At 46.3% G+C, this 16,413-nt stretch overlaps 1 protein-coding gene across 6 annotated transcripts in view; it reads right to left on the bottom strand.

The window, feature by feature from the left end:
- Nucleotides 1–16,413, bottom strand: part of LOC112262972 (GTPase-activating protein and VPS9 domain-containing protein 1) — a 30,691-nt gene that overhangs the window by 12,832 nt on the left and 1,446 nt on the right. For 2 of the 6 annotated variants that reach the window (XM_024438877.2, XM_024438878.2), the window contains exons 2-14: nt 10,937–11,149; nt 10,203–10,470; nt 9,419–9,994; nt 9,207–9,290; nt 8,943–9,077; nt 8,225–8,414; nt 7,532–7,606; nt 5,638–5,792; nt 5,329–5,458; nt 4,968–5,093; nt 4,715–4,888; nt 1,602–1,739; nt 212–346 (exon numbers count right to left, since the gene is read on the bottom strand). In XM_024438877.2, coding sequence (XP_024294645.1) covers nt 212–346; nt 1,602–1,739; nt 4,715–4,888; nt 4,968–5,093; nt 5,329–5,458; nt 5,638–5,792; nt 7,532–7,606; nt 8,225–8,414; nt 8,943–9,077; nt 9,207–9,290; nt 9,419–9,994; nt 10,203–10,470; nt 10,937–11,121 — 2,371 coding nt within the window. In that variant the 5' untranslated portion in view covers nt 11,122–11,149. Of the gene's footprint in view, nt 1–211; nt 347–1,601; nt 1,740–4,714; nt 4,889–4,967; nt 5,094–5,328; nt 5,459–5,637; nt 5,796–7,531; nt 7,607–8,224; nt 8,415–8,942; nt 9,078–9,206; nt 9,291–9,418; nt 9,995–10,202; nt 10,471–10,936; nt 11,150–16,413 lie in introns of all 6 variants that reach the window. The other 4 variants (XM_024438879.2, XM_024438882.2, XM_024438881.2 and 1 more) reach the window with 3 other exon arrangements.

Here is a 16,413-nt window from a genome sequence, read left to right as displayed (position 1 = left end):
AACTCTCACAAAGATCTGGTTGTACTGGCTTATCTAGCACTATCTGACTGCTCTCCAGCTAACACAGACAAAACCCAATGTGGCTCTGAAATACATTCATTATAATTCTTTGACTGGTTAGACTTGTCTTATTTCAATATGTAAGTTAGTATAGAAACTGATGTGTTAGGCATACTGTATAGCTTCTATGAGTGAAAGAGGTGCAGGGTACCTGAGATGACGCTGAGCCCTGGGGTGCTGGGCCGGGAGCTGACCTCTCTGACCTCTGTGTCATCGGAGGTGCTGCCCAGCCCTGAGCAGCTCTCCAACTCCTGTAGACGCTCTTCCTGCTTCAGGTCTGGCGCTTCTGGGGGGGGAGGAGCAACACACACAGAGAGTACAGTCACTTCCAGTTAGTCAACAATGTAAGTTGTTCATAGGCACATGGTGCATGTAAGAATGCAAGTGTAGGCATATACCTTACTGTATGTTTAGTCTCCCTTTTCTGGCAGGATAAAGTAATAGCTAAGAAAACTAATATGCACGAAAGCAAACAAACCATCTACAATTGACAAAGGGAAAAGCGTAAACTCGAGTCCAGGCCGTTTTGTGGCTGCCCAATGGAGCTGTTCAGCTTAACCCAGAGGCCCCAAAGTAACCGCAGTACTCATTTGCATGCTCGTTAGTAATAATGTGCTAGTGAAGTGCTCTTCGGAGTGTAGTTTTCTGCTGCATAGCCATGAAACAAACGCTCAACTCCAGGCGCGCATCAGATAGCCCTATTACAGAGCAGAACAGGGGGAGCAAACGGAAACAAAAAGCAATCAAGACACTCATGCATGTCAATTTAACACTGCACATATTGCAATGGTGCACTTCAATTAACAGAGAGAGTCCGGGCTTGTACTGCTATTACTAAAGTAATCTATTGATATTCATGAAACACTGACTTTCAAGGGGGTTTGACCATGTAATCTAACATACGTTTTAGGACATTGTGTTAACCAAAGAGACATATTTTAAGATTGATTTGACTCCTACTGTTCATAATAACGTTTGGTTTGTAATTGCTGCAATGGGACCATATTCACACTGTGCTGGAACTGCTCAGCACAACATGTCCATACATAAACACACCCCCCCCCCCACTGTCAGAAGATTGTGTTGCAATGCCTACAGATTTGTGAGAGGATGTTGCCAGCAGAAAGGTTGACACCATGTCAATAGACTGCAAACAGCTGCTGTCCTTAAACATTTCCTCATTGCTGTTCCTCCACTACAGGTGCAAACACACCTGGAGGTTCCTTTGGGGAAACCCAGAGCTGTATTTTACTGGCAAAGGCAGATCTACCCTGATAGACAGGGTAGTGTACACAAACATGACAGATTGCACCCACTTCCTTGATATGGAACTGAGGGGGCACACCTGGCGTGTCCACCCACACACATGGAGTTATACCGTAAACACACCTACTGGAGTGATTCCTGCCGATGTAGTGCACAGAGGAAGACAAGGACAGTACTTCTACGTAGAAACTCATGGAAAAAGTTTGTAGAGTTACGAAACAGACAAGAGGAGACTCCATTCAGCTCCTAGAACCCCTTCTCAACATTGAACCCACCTGAGTCGCTGGGCAGGACCTCCACACTCCAGGCCTCGCTGGTGGTCTCTGAGATGGTGGATCCATAAGGGTCTAGCAGCACTGAGCTGGAGCCTGGTAGGCACAGCAGGCTGCCCAGCATGTTCTCAACAGTCGCCCCTTAGCACAGACAGACAGAGAGAGAGAGCCTGAGGTCACAGGCATTTCACACTGGGCCCACAGGCACACACTACTGTGCCAAAGTTCAAAGGTTAATGGTAATATCTCACCCCACCATTGCCTCCTGAGCCATGACTTTGAGATGTTGATTAAGCTGGGCATTACTCACAACTAAATTACCCCACACCCACAAAGTCCTCCACACGACGTCCCTCCATTTCCATTTGGGATGCGGCAGGTTAACAAGGCGGAAGAATGCGGAGGAGGGAAAGATCTAGCAGGTGTGACTGGGAGTATGGTGGCCGGGGAGCGGATCAGGAGTCGACCCGTGGTACCCGCACCCACAGGTACGCCATGTTTCCACTTCACAGCACACACACCATGGGCGCACATGCGTGCCAGCGCCCAGGCAACAGTCTGCGGGGCTGGGAGGGGGCAGGGCCCTTTCTAGCGGCAGGAGAGCTCTACCCTGCTGTCCATGTTTACAGTCTTCAAGGTAGGGGCGCAGAGCACTTGTCTTTCAGGTGGATGATTAAATGAGTGGCACAACAAGAAGTGAAACAATTAGAATTTCTGCCTCATTATCATGGTAATCTTATCAGTGGGATAATGAGGTATTAATGGATATTTAATGTGCATCTCATAACCCAATCCCTTGGAGAAAACACATAAGGAAATCGCTGTAAATTCACTTAATGATGGAAAAGTCCCCCAACGCCATATTCCAAGCAATGAAAAATGGTGGATGCAAATGAGAAGGAACCAAGGTCAATAAGACTGCAGGGACTGAGTGAATGTCAGAGCGAGAGAGAGAAACCAGTGAGGGAAGAAAGGAGAACGGAGGAAGAAAGGTTTGTGTGGAATAAAATGAACATTCTGATAATTATGTCTTAGAGAACATTGAAGGTTATCCTTACTTATTTAACAATTGAAAAAAATAGATGGATTGCTCCAGAATATCGCCCCGTAGCGCTCACATCTGTAGCCGTGAAATCCTTTGAAAGGCTGGTCATGGGCTCACAACACCATCATCCCAGACACCATGGACGCACTCCAATTCGCATACCGCCCCAACAGATCCACAGAATGACGCAATCTATTGCACTCCACACTGCCCTTTCCCACCTGGACAAAAGGAACTACATGACAATGCTGTTCAGTGACTACAGCTCAGCAATCAACACCCTAGTGACCTCCAAGCTCATCACATAAGCTAAGGATCCTGGGACTGAACCCCTCCTCCTGCAACTGGATCCTGGACTTCCTGCCACGCCGACCCTCAACACGGGGGCTGCTCACGTCCCCTCCTGTACACTCACGTCTCTAAAACCATCATAAAGTTTTCTAACGACACAACAGTGGTAGGACTCATCACCGACGACGAGGCAGCCTATAGGGAGGAGGTCAGAGACCTGGCAGTGTGGTGCCAGGACAACAACCTCTCCCTCAACTTCAGCAAGACAATGAGCTGATTGTGGACTACAGGAAACGGAGGTGCGAGCACGCCCCCATCCACATTAATAGGGCTGTAGTGGAGCTTCAAGTTCCTCGGTGTCCACATCACAAAGGAATTAACATGGTCCACACACACAGCTGTAAAGAGGGCAAGTCAGTGCCTCTTCCCACTCAGGAGGCTGAAAAGATTTGGCGATGACCGTCAGATCCTCAAAAAGCTCCACCACTGAGAGCGTCTTGACTGGCTGCATCACTTGGTACGGCAACTGTAAGCACCCGACCGCAAGGCGCTACAGAGGGGGGTGAGTACGGCCCAGTACATCACTGGGGCAGAACTCCCTTCCACCCAGGACATCTATACCAGGCAGTGTCAGAGGAAGGCCCAAACATTTTTCAAAGACTCTAGCCACCCAAGCCATACTGTTCTCTCTGCTACCGCATGGCAAACGGTACCAGTGCACCAAATCTGGACCCAACAGGAACCCTGAACAGTTTATAATCCTAAACCATAAGACTGCTAAACATGACTTCTAAATAGCTAATCAAATAGCTACCTGGACGACCTGCATTGACACTTTTTTTACACAGACTCTATACACACAACCTAGACTGACACCCCAACCCACACACTAGAGACACACAAATAACATGTATACTGACGCAAAACACACTCACCACATACGCTGCTGCTACTGTCTATCATTTATCCTGTTGTATAGTCACTTTACCCTACCTACAGTATACTGCTGCTACTGTCTATCATCTATCCTGTTGTCACTTCACCCCTACCTTTATGTACATAGCTACCTCAATTACCTCATACCCTTGCACAGGGAGTAGAAAATAACAACGTGGCTGTGCATAGCCACGCTGTTATTTTCTACTCCCTGTGCATAGCCACGCTGTTATTTTCTACTCCCTGTGCATAGCCACGCTGTTATTTTCTACTCCCTGTGCATAGCCACGCTGTTATTTTCTACTCCCTGTGCATAGCCACGCTGTTATTTTCTACTCCCTGTGCATAGCCACGCTGTTATTTTCTACTCCCTGTGCATAGCCACGCTGTTATTTTCTACTTCTGGTATATAGCCATGTTATTTTTACTTGTTGTTATTCACCGTGTATTTTATTCCTGTTGTCAATATTTATTTTTATTTTTGTATTTTTTATATTTAACTCTGCATTGTTGGAAACGACCCATAAGTAAGCTTTTCACTGTTGGTCTACACCTAGTGTTCACGAAACATGAGACAATTAAAATACAATTTGATTTGATGAAGGCTTAACATGCCGTTTTAGCCATAAACCACAAGGTGGCAGTATTCTGCTACATTTTCTGATGTAGTAAGGACCTCTATGTCTTTGGGAGAATCTCAATTGCATACTCCTCGCATCTTCTCTCCCTGCCCCCTTCTCAAAATCAATTGTTAAAGAAGGTCAGAGGGGAGGGACCTCTGGCTTATAAATCCAATGGATTTTAAGAAGGAGGTGAGGAGATGGAGATTCTCCCTATGACTTACCAGCTATTTCCTGCAGTCGATCCTCATCCATGTTGGGGTCAAAGTCGCTGCCCAGCACGTCTGTGCTCCAGGTCTCACTCACTGTCTCAGAGATGTCCCGGTCATCTGTCAGGCCCATCATGTCGCGGATCTCAAACTTACGCAGTTTGTCATCCAGGTTGTCCTGAGTGGTGGCTGGGGGTGAGACAGGGATAATGACAATGTTATCATGGCTCAATGTAATGATCCCTGACATTGATTTCCCACAACACACCATGTTCATGCTCCAGCAGTTGTAGAGCCTCCACCCCATTGCTCCCTGATGGCCCAGCTCCCAGCTCAGACACAGACTCTCCCTCCAGGTCCAGAGACGACACGGAGTTAGACCGGTTGGATGGACCTGTGCAAAGAAAACAATTACATTTAGAGATCTCCAACTACAACGCATCAGAATACACAAGGTCCTATTTTTGTGGTACATGAAGAGTTACTGTTTACATTAGAACAGATACACTTATTACAGTAGTTTAAGAGCCATTAACACCTCATTCCATGGTGATACATTAAAAACATTATGTTGTGTTGCTGTAGTAACTAGTAAGTCAGCAGGGCATGTGGGCTGTTAGAACGCTGACCCTCTGAGATGCCCTCCAGGTTGTCACTGCAGAGGGAGAAGCGTAGGGTTTTGTCTGGCTTGCCATGGTGCTTGGTGTCATCTGCAGGAGTGTCCCCTTGTGACCCATCAGTCAGCTGCATGGTCAACACCTGAGAGGGAACAGCACTGGTTACTGCCATCCTGGCTCTTAATGTGGGCTTCCGATAATGACAAATATACCTGTTATATAAAAAAATGCATTGACCCTTCATTTCCAATGTTGTGTGCAAGTATATATTACACCATTTACTCTCCATAACAACATGCATGTTCCAGGCTCGTTAGTTACCTCATTCTCTGACATCATCCCAGGGATGGTCTGCGGGCTGCTTCCTAGTGAGATCACCAGCACCTCCTCTGGCATAACCTCCTGCAGGGACTCCAGAGAGCTAGCCTCTGCCTCCCCCTGCTGGGCCAGCTCGGAACGGCTACGACTGCGGGAGGCTGCTGGGGGAGCAGGGAGAGAGACAGGGTATAAGGCTTTACTCTTTCACTGACAGATTCAGGGAGAGCAGGGGCCGAGATGTTACTAACTGACAGAGACTCAGGGGCCGAGATGTTACTAACAGAGACTCAGGGGCCGAGATGTTACTAACTAACAGAGACTCAATGGAGGACGAGATGTTACTAACTAACAGAGACTCAATGGAGGACGAGATGTTACTAACTATAAGACTCAGGGGCCGAGATGTTACTAACAGAGACTCAGGGGCCGAGATGTTACTAACTAACAGACTCAGTGGGAGCAGGGGACGAGACGTTACTAACTAACAGAGACTCAGTGGGAGCAGGGGACAAGGTATTACTAACTAACAGAGACTCAGTGGGAGCAGGGGACGAGATGTTACTAACTAACAGAGACTCAGTGGGAGCAGGGGACAAGGTGTTACTAACTAACAGAGACTCAGTGGGAGCAGGGGACAAGGTATTACTAACTAACAGAGACTCAGTGGGAGCAGGGGACGAGATGTTACTAACTAACAGACTCAGTGGGAGCAGGGGCCAAGAAGTTACTAACTGAGACTCAGTGGGAGCAGGGGACAAGGTATTACTAACTAACAGACTCAGTGGGAGCAGGGGACGAGATGTTATTAACTAACAGAGACTCAGTAGGAGCAGGGGACAAGGTGTTACTAACTAACAGACTCAGTGGGGGCAGGGGACGAGATGTTACTAACTGAGACCCAGTGGGAGCAGGGGACAAGGTGTTACTAACTAACAGAGACTCAGTGGGAGCAGGGGACAAGATGTTACTAACTAACAGACTCAGTGGGAGCAGGGGACAAGGTATTACTCTGTAATACTCACTGAGATTCAGGGGGTGCAAAAGACAGGGATCGGCTTCAACTATAATAATAATAAAAGCAAAAAGGTAGGCTATACTAACTATAAACAAAAACTCACGTACCTATACACAACTACATACGGACTGCATTGCTTCTTTGATTACCTGTTAGTTGCTCCCAACCCGTTAGCTGCTCCCAACCTTTCAGTTTTGCATTGTGAAAGAGGCATTGCAGTGAAATGACTCAATTGGATTCAATCATTAAATCAATCAATCAATCTTTCCTAATAGAGACTGGATATTTAGCTCTGCACTGCTTAGACAACCTGTGCTGTGTAACCCGTCCAGTGTAATACAGGTCAATGAGTGCATCCAATAAGGTTCACAAATCACAAGTGCATGTCGGACATGGTGAGGCAGCCACACTCCACATCCCAATCAGCACGTGGCATGCATACCATTCTAATGACTGACCTGATTGTGCTCTGGATGGTAATTGTGATACATTGCTTTATGCAGAAGGATCTAAGATCCCAACATGAGCAAAAAAAAACACCCCCAAAAAATGTCTGACTTCAATCTTCTCTTTAGCCAAAAGCACATATCATTAAACACAATAGAATTTACCACGCGAGTGAAAACAAGCAGCAGAGAACCAGGTATAAACCAGGTCAACAAGACTAGAGCACAGGGCAAAGCAGGCATGGTGAAAAGGCATGGTGACAAGAGCACATCTAGCAGCTAGCTCTATCTGGTGGTGAAGCAGTGGGACTGCAGCAGGGACCACGGCTATGAGTATGGCTGGTACTGGGTGTATGTGACTGGCAGTGGCACATGACTAGGTGGCACAAACACGCTTTAGTTCTAGTCAGCCTCACAGGGCTGCCAGGCTACCCACCAAAAGGGGTAACTAATGGAATGTGAGCAGACAGGGTGGTGGTTGTGGAGTCCCAGGAAGTTGCTAACTGTTGTCCTGGGTCGATCACAGGCAGCAAAGGAGGAAAGGAGGAAGAAGGTTGAGGGCAACAGAGAGAATACAGAGCGAGTAGCAAGCAACTGCGTAAAACAGCTTCAAATCAAAACGGTTCACATTTCAGTAGGGCAGCTTAAAGTGGCTTATTTCAAATGGAGGAGGATGTTGTCGCCATCACATTTAACTGATTTATTCCTAATGATGGAGAAGGTATATATTTCTCCATCCATACCAATTAAGAAAGGGTTCATTTATATTTTGTAATTTAATTGGCTTTCATTTGCATAATGGATCTCCAATCTAGAGGCTGCTAATTACCTGTAGAACAGGCCCAGAACCTCATTAGCTTCCTACATAAGAGGCTTCCTGCAGCCATTACAACTTGAGCTACTTCACCTAGTTATTTATTACCATGAATGAAAGAACCTATAGTTAGTACATAAAAAGGCTGGTTTCATTGTCATTTCAAACTGAACTCTCCAACTGGTACAATGCTATAACAAGAATAACAAATACTGGAGATAAACCACGTATATCATTATGCAGTATGTATTTCTCTGTCAGAAAGCCAGTGGCTGCAGGTCTACAGTAACAACAGCCGAGGAGGTCGGTAGGTACCTATGTTCCTGTTTTTTTTGTTGGCGGGGGTGGTGGCTGGGGAGAGCTGGGGGGTGTTGGAGGGGGTGAGCTCCAGACTGTTGCTCTTCACCGTGCGGGACTGGGGAACGTTGGCCAGCATGGTCTCCAGGAGCATGTGCTCCTCCTCCCGGAGGTGGTCCCCTGCCATCACACTCCGTACAAAGTCCACCTGAACACCATAGGAGTTAATTACTTAATTTCATACTCTCACATCCTAGTTTCTATGAGGAATCCAATTACCTTTTTACTAAGGCTTCAATAGCTAAGTTGGTGGAGAACTTATGACAAGGGTGATAAATGCAGGGCTCTTCACAATCAAACTAAAAGTGGGGCTTGAGACATGCCAACAGAATACAGCTAGGGTAATTATTGATTACCACACTAATGTTATAAGGAAAGGTAACTAAGGGAGGAGCCACAGCACCACAATTCCAGGAGGATGTGGTAATACTTTGTTTCTTGAGTACGCTACGGTAACTCCCAGTCGTTGAGACATAACAGCACCCTCAACAACCTGTGTGAAATGTCTCCTCCCTTTCTGGTCTGACAAGCCTGGGCATGTCAAGTTCACTTCCTGTAAACATAGGAACGCTTACTGTTGCCCGTCTAAAACATGTGTACATACTGTTCAAGACTAGGCTAACTACAACATAAGCCACACAAGATTCAGACTGAAACAGTCAGATCAGCAGCGTACCAGGCAGAGGAGCTGACTGTGTGTCATGTACGCCACAGTCCTGCTGAGTCCTTCTAGTAGGTTCATGGAGGACATGGGCGGTGTCTCCACAGCTCTCCCTCCGATTACCACATCCAAGAAGGCAGCTACACAGCTCTGAGGTGACACAACCAGACAGTCAACTTCAATAATAACGCAAGAAGCAAAACATGTATTCAGAATGTAATAAAAGCTACCCCATGGACAAACCGGTTATATATTAAGACGTGTGTTTGAGGATGTTACCTTATCGAACTTGGCCAAACTGTTTTTCCTCCGGGGGTCTCCATCATCGTCAGCCATTGCCAACTGTTGAAGAAGCTGCCCTACCTACAGGACAAAGATAATGATTAGAATGCATAAAGGGGAAAGGTAACAATATTTAATCGTAAGCGGTCAATGTCCAGGCATGGATAAGAATAGTGTGGATGTATGAGTCTGTTGGGTTGTCCACTGACCTGCATGAGGTTGAAGCGAGCCACCTCGTTGATAGGGGCGTCTGAGATGATGCCGTACTGCTCAGGGTTGACTATGGCTGGGCAGATGAAGCAGGTGAGCAGCAGGTCCGTGCACATGGTCCGCACCTCACCCACCTCCAGCCGTTCCACGCACGATAGCGTCTTGTACATCTGAGACACTATCCAGCGCAGGTTGTGGGGGAAGCAGTAGGTGTTCTGCTTCAGGTAGCCGATGAACTTGTTGACCAGGGTCACCAGCTTGGCCTCGTTGGCTTCCACGGCAGCTGCCACCTTCTGTCTGTAGCCCTCCGAGCCCTTCTCCCCAAACAGGCGCTCCTGCTGGGCCGGCGTGAAGCGCTCCGTCACCTTGGAGGGGTCCGTCTCCAGGTGGTCCTCGTCCTCCACCAGCAGCTGCATGATGGGCTCGTGGAGAGTGGCGGTGAGGAAAAGCTTGGCCGAGTACAGCCCCTCGGAGAAGAGCTTGAAGAGGATGCTGAAGGCGCACGTGCCCCGCCGCAGCAGCCGCCGAGGGTTGTCGCTCTCCTTCAGCTCAAACTCCACCAAGTAGCGGAGGACCTGGAATTGATAGAAACAGTAGCACCATTACCATTAGATTTAGCAGTACAGAGGTTAGAAATGGCCTCATCACACTACCTATGAGGACAGGTAATAGTGGTAAATAAGAGGTGGCTGCTGTGCATTTGGTGAGTGCATTTGGCTATTGGCTGTGTGTTTATAGTACAAGTGTCTAGATCATAGATCAGAATATGTCCGGGCAGCTCACCTGCAGCAGGTAGCGCTCATCCTCCTGCATGATACAGTTACCGTAGAGGGAGGTGAAGACCGTGTAAATGACCCCCTGTGTGTGCTCCTGGTTCAGCCTCTCCCCAGCCACCAGACAGGAGGCCAACAGCCGAGGGTTCTCGCGCACCCGACCCAGGAACTCCCCATAGATGCTCTCCTGAAAGCCCAGAGTCTTGTAGCCGTCCAGGAACTGCGTGTCCTCCAGCACTTTGGCATGTTGGCAGCATTCGGCCGGGGAGGCCTCAGCACTGTAGGACAGGGAGCTTTAATTACTACGAGAGGAGAAGGCTCCACAAACCAGTGGCTGGAAATGGGCAACAGTGAGCAACAGAGCTGTTGATTACTGATTGGAGTGACATGCTTGTATGACATGCTTGCTGATCACAGGACTCCTCTGATTCCTTGCTATTTCCCTTTTGGGCTGCTAATCTACATAGTGCTTGGCTGGCTCTGACACGCACTCTGTTTGGCAGAATTTACAACAAAATCACCACATCATGAAGATAAGACAGTTTAATACGGTGGGATCCTACTTTAGGACTACTAAGTTACTAGTTCACTAAAGGTCACACTGCCGAATGCAAACAAGTGGAGGACAACTCAAAATGTATTTTTATAATGGCGAGTTCCTATTAGAACTGTTTCTATTCTCCAATTGGATCAATCTCATTGAAATGCCCTGGTAAGAACAGCTCTGGGGGGCCCCATACTGACCTGGTGAGAATGAGCCGGTCGAGGTTGATCCTCTGCTGTTTGGTGATCCAGGCAGCACGGTACAGCCTCTCAGCAGTCTTCAGCACGTCCCCGTTGAGCCGTTGGATCAGCTGCTTCTCTGAAGCCACATACAGCCGCTCCTGCTTCAGGTGGTGGGCCAGAGTGTGGATGTCTGGCTTCACCATCTTTACCAGCTCACTCAGAGGCTAAAGTCTGCAGAAGAGTGAGAGAAGAGGGAGATCAGTGACACTGGGGGATAAATGGTAATGAGGATGGTAATGACATTATTGGCGAGAGAATGAGTACTGGACAGTCAGGACAGAGCACAAGTTGAAAGTTTACATACATGTTTTTCAACCACTCCACAAATTTCTTGTTAACAAACTAAAGTTTTGGCAAGTCAGTTAGGACATCTACTTTGTGCATGACACAAGTAATTTTTCCAACAACTGTTTACAGAGATTATTTCACTTACAATTCACTGTATCACAATTCCAGTGGGTCAGAAGTTTACATACACTAAGTTGACTTTGTCTTTAAACAGCTTGGAAAATTCCAGAAAAAAAATGTCATGGCTTTAGAAGCTTCTGATAGGCTAATTGACAATTTGAGTCAATTGGAGGTGTACCTGTGGATGTATTTCAAGGCCTACCTTCAAACTCAGTGCCTCTGCTTGACATTATGGGAAAATCAAAAGAAAACAAAAATAGAACTGTTTGGCCATAATGACCATCGTTATGTTTGGAGGAAAAATGGGGAGGCTTGCAAGTCGAAGTACACCATCCAACCGTGATTCACGGGGGTGGCAGCATCATGTTGTGGGGGTGCTTTGCTGCAGGAGGGACTGGTGCACTTCACAAAATAGATGGCAAATGGAAAATGGGTATATTGAAGCTCTCAAGACAAATGGACAAATGGACAATGACCCAAGCAAAGTTATGGCAAAATGTCTTAAGGACAACAAAGTCAGGGTATTGGAATGGCCATCACAAAGCCTAGAACACTAGTGGGCAGAACTGAAAAAGTGTGTGAGCAAGGAGGTCTAGAAACCGGACTCAGTTATACCAGCTCTGTCAGGAGGAATGGGCCGAAATTCACCCAATTTATTGTGGGAAGCTTGTGGATGGCTACCTGAAGCGTATGACCCAAGTTAAACAATTTAAAGGCAATGCTACCAAATACTAATTGAGTGCATGTAAACTTCTGACCCACTTGGAATGTGATGAAAGAAATAAAAGCTGAAATAAATCACTCTACTATTAGACATTTCACATTCTTAAAATAATATTCCTGAAAACAGGGAATTTTGACTAGGATTAAATGTCAGGAATGGTGAAAAACTGAGTTTAAATGTATTTGGCTAAGATGTATGTAAACTTCCGACTTTAACTGTACATGCAGGGCAGTTTGGAGTAGATTTACAAGTGAGGACAATGGATAATTTTTATTTCTCAGAGTGGAATCCTGAGGAAGAGCAGGGAAGGCCATGTTGGCAGAATCCTAGCTCACACACTGACAGAGGAAGTAGACTGTCAGTAGTCAAGAGAAGGCAGAAACACTAGTTCTATTGGCTAAGATTGACAGTGGGGTGGGGAGGCTTTTAAACAATAGCAAGTCCCTACTCTCGCTCATACAAGCATCTGGTAGCATTATTCACAGCACGAGAGTATATGCAAATCATATTAGTCTCCCTTTCCTTCACACACAAACCAGACAAGAAATTTAAATGATTTCCTAGAGCATTCTTTGACACAAGGTTCTTTGTGGATGGCTGCTACCGAGGAAAACAGACAAGATTGTGAGGCTTGGAGGCCTGTGAAAACAGCCCAGAGAACCCTGCCTCAGAGCTTGCACACAACTACAAAGGCTTGATACTATTAAACGTATGTGGTTTGAGGCATAAATATTTTGATGAGGCTTAGAAGCGTTTTCTTAACCATGTCATGCCAGATAAGAAAGGTTAATCATGGGTTATACACAAAGTGTGTTCCTTTAGTAGGAATTACATGGGCTTGCTCCTACCCATCTCTCTGATTTGGTCCTGCCGTACATACCTACACGTACGCTACGGTCACAAGACGCAGGCCTCCTAATTGTCCCTAGAATTTCTAAGCAAACAGCTGGAGGCAGGGCTTTCTCCTATAGAGCTCCATTTTTATGGAACGGTCTGCCTACCCATGTCAGACGCAAACTCGGTCTCAACCTTTAAGTCTTAACTGAAGACTCATCTCTTCAGTGGGTCATATGATTGAGTGTAGTCTGGCCAAGGAGTGGGAAGGTGAACGGAAAGGCTCTGGAGCAACGAACCGCCCTTGCTGTCTCTGCCTGGCCGGTTTCCCTCTTTCCACTGGGATTCTCTGCCTCTAACCCTATTACAGGGGCTGAGTCACTGGCTTACTGGGGCTCTCTCATGCCATCCCTGGAAGGGGTGCGTCACCTGAGTGGGTTGATTCACTGATGTGGTCATCCTGTCTGGGTTGGCGCCCCCCCTTGGGTTGTGCCATGGCAGAGATCTTTGTGGGCTATACTAAGCCTTGTCTCAGGATGGTAAGTTGGTGGTTGAAGATATCCCTCTAGTGGTGTGGGGGCTGTGCTTTGGCAAAGTGGGTGGGGTTATATCCTTCCTGTTTGGCCCTGTCCGGGTGTGTCCTCGGATGGGGCCACAGTGTCTCCTGACCCCTCCTGTCTCAGCCTCCAGTATTTATGCTGCAGTAGTTTGTGTCGGGGGGCTAGAGTCAGTTTGTTATATCTGGAGTACTTCTCCTGTCCTATTCGGTGTCCTGTGTGAATCTAAGTGTGCGTTCTCTAATTCTCTCCTTCTCTCGTTCTCTCTCGGAGCACCTGAGCCCTAGGACCATGCCCCAGGACTACCTGACATGATGACTCCTTGCTGTCCCCAGTCCACCTGACCGTGCTGCTGCTCCAGTTTCAACTGTTCTACCTTATTTTTATACGACCATGCTAGTCATTTATGAACATTTGAACATCTTGGCCAGGTTCTGTTATAATCTCCACCCGGCACAGCCAGAAGAGGACTGGCCACCCCACATAGCCTGGTTCCTCTCTAGGTTTCTTCCTAGGTTTTGGCCTTTCTAGGGAGTTTTTCCTAGCCACCGTGCTTCTACACCTGCATTGCTTGCTGTTTGGCTGGGTTTCTGTACAGCAATTTGAGATATCAGCTGATGTACGAAGGGCTATATAAATACATTTGATTTGATTTAGGCTAAATCCAACGATGGACTGGCCACTGTGGAGTTCTGGAACCATGAAGATACTGGGGGATCTCGGGCAAATAAAAATAAAATCTGTCAAACACTTACTTAAGGCTAATCAATAGATTAATGACCAACATAGTGTACCAGTCCATGAGAATACGCATGTGCCGTAGGCTCTGGTAAGAGTAGACTACATTTGTCACAGTCCTGTGTGGAAGGGTGTAGGCCTAGGGCCGACACACAGGTGATACTGTAGGACCTGTGGCCTGGTACAGGTAAAGCAGTTTCTGAGTTGAATATTTGTTGAGTAGACCTACTTAATGAGTAAGTAATGGAAAAGGACAGGGGAACTCAAAAGCAGAAGAAAAACCACTGTAGGTGGTGTGAAAAGGCACAGGCGGGGGTGTGTGAGAGAATGACGGTAGTTAGTGGTAGGTACACTAGAAATAGAATTCAGTCCAAAGCCATCCCTCCCAACATTACGTACATGATGCTTAGGCTCAGAACAAGGAATCATTGTGAAGCAAACCATCTGGAAAAGAAAACTGAAAAGCACCTCAACCAATGATGCAGCTCACCACAAGAGCACATTTATGGAGGTGTTTGGAACACAGCCCAAACATTCCCTCAGTTGAACATGCAACACAAGCCAACAGAACAAAGTGCTTTTTATAGACACACAGAAAGGAATCACTTTCTAAAGGCACTCGAAACTCAAACACAAAGTCCCCTTTTCACTTCCCCTCAACATGAGATCAAATAGGACTGTTTGCATTAGCAGGTTAACAACTCCAGTTGTATTATCTGTGGTACGCCACGCCACTGCCTAGCCTAACAGCTAAGCAGCAGCTTCAAAGGCTGTGTCCCTTTGAAATTCGTCAGGCCTTCTTCCGTTGGACTGCAGACATTTTACCAGCTCCTGTGTGCAATGGTTTGGGGTGCACGCTGCACCTCCCAACAATCACCTCTCAGAAGGGGCTCACACAGCACAAAGAGACATGGCAAAACTCTACCCAACCAATTCCAGCAATCCTGCCCCACCACATCCAACTGACATCATAAGATAGTCAGATATTTGGTCTTAGATAATTAGGAAAATACAAATATGAAACTGAAACCAGGGTAAGCAGGGTAGCTGAAAGTGAGGTAGTGGTAATAAACAGCCTAAAGTACTTCAGTCAGAACAAGGATCTGAGAAATTATTCACTAGGCTACATCACCGAAGCTCAGGAATAGTGGGTGTCGGACAGCACAATAAAAATGTGAATAAGAGACCCTTGTCTCTTTCATGCGTGAGTTCCCCACAGACATTGTTTGTCACATCTAGTAGGCCTACCATATGCCTGTCCTACAACTACTCTGTAGGAACAAGTTTTTTTTGTTTGTTTTTTTAAAGACCTGCCACATACTTTTGTATATGCGTTATACAGTGTATGTGGATACTCCTTCAAATAAGTGGATTTGGCCATTTCAGCCAAACACGTTGCTGACAGGTGTATTCAATCAAGCACACCGCCATGCAATCTCCAGAGACAAACATTGACAGTAGAGTGTAGAGGTCGACTGATTAATCGTGCATGTCCGGTGATGATTTAGCAAAAGCACAATCGTTGCATGAATGTACCTGACCATAAACATCAATGCCTTTCTTAAAATCAATACACAGAAGTATCATTTTTTAAACCTGCATATTTAGTTAAAATAAATTCATGTTAGCAGGCAATATTAACTAGGGGGAAACTGTGTCACTTCTCTTGCTTTCATTGCACGCAGAGTCAGTATGGCTCATCAGGCATCAAGCTTGAATGTTCAATCAAAGCTCTATTTAAATCCAGACATAGGCATATTTATATGCTTTATAATGCTTTTGAATGACACTTCTGGTTTTGGCGGGAAATACTGTGTTACTCGGGAGAAAAAGGATTTATTCTCGGGGTTGAAACATTTGTAAAATACTGGGAAAAAAATAACCCTAGTGATATCATCAATGCCTACAACCTTGGGTTAGGCAATCAGATCCCAGGGATAACAAATTAGTAAACATTTCCTCTTACACAACCATACCAAAAAGGAGGGCATTCTGTAGGTCAAAGCAGTGCAATATCTACAAAGGCTTTAAGTTCAGAGGTGGGAGCAAATGGGTAGCTTCCAAATATAAGGAAAGGAGAAATTCTGGTATGCCTAAAATCAACACCTTCACTGAGATGTATGCTCAAAATCTTATTTTGCTAAATGTAGGCCAAATGCTTCCTGCAAGGAAGA

This window comes from Oncorhynchus tshawytscha, linkage group LG12 (genome assembly GCF_018296145.1).
Source record: "Oncorhynchus tshawytscha isolate Ot180627B linkage group LG12, Otsh_v2.0, whole genome shotgun sequence".
Taxonomy (NCBI): domain Eukaryota; kingdom Metazoa; phylum Chordata; class Actinopteri; order Salmoniformes; family Salmonidae; genus Oncorhynchus; species Oncorhynchus tshawytscha.
The sequence above is the reverse complement of the archived record's forward strand: the minus strand, read 5'-3'. Positions and strand labels throughout refer to the sequence as shown.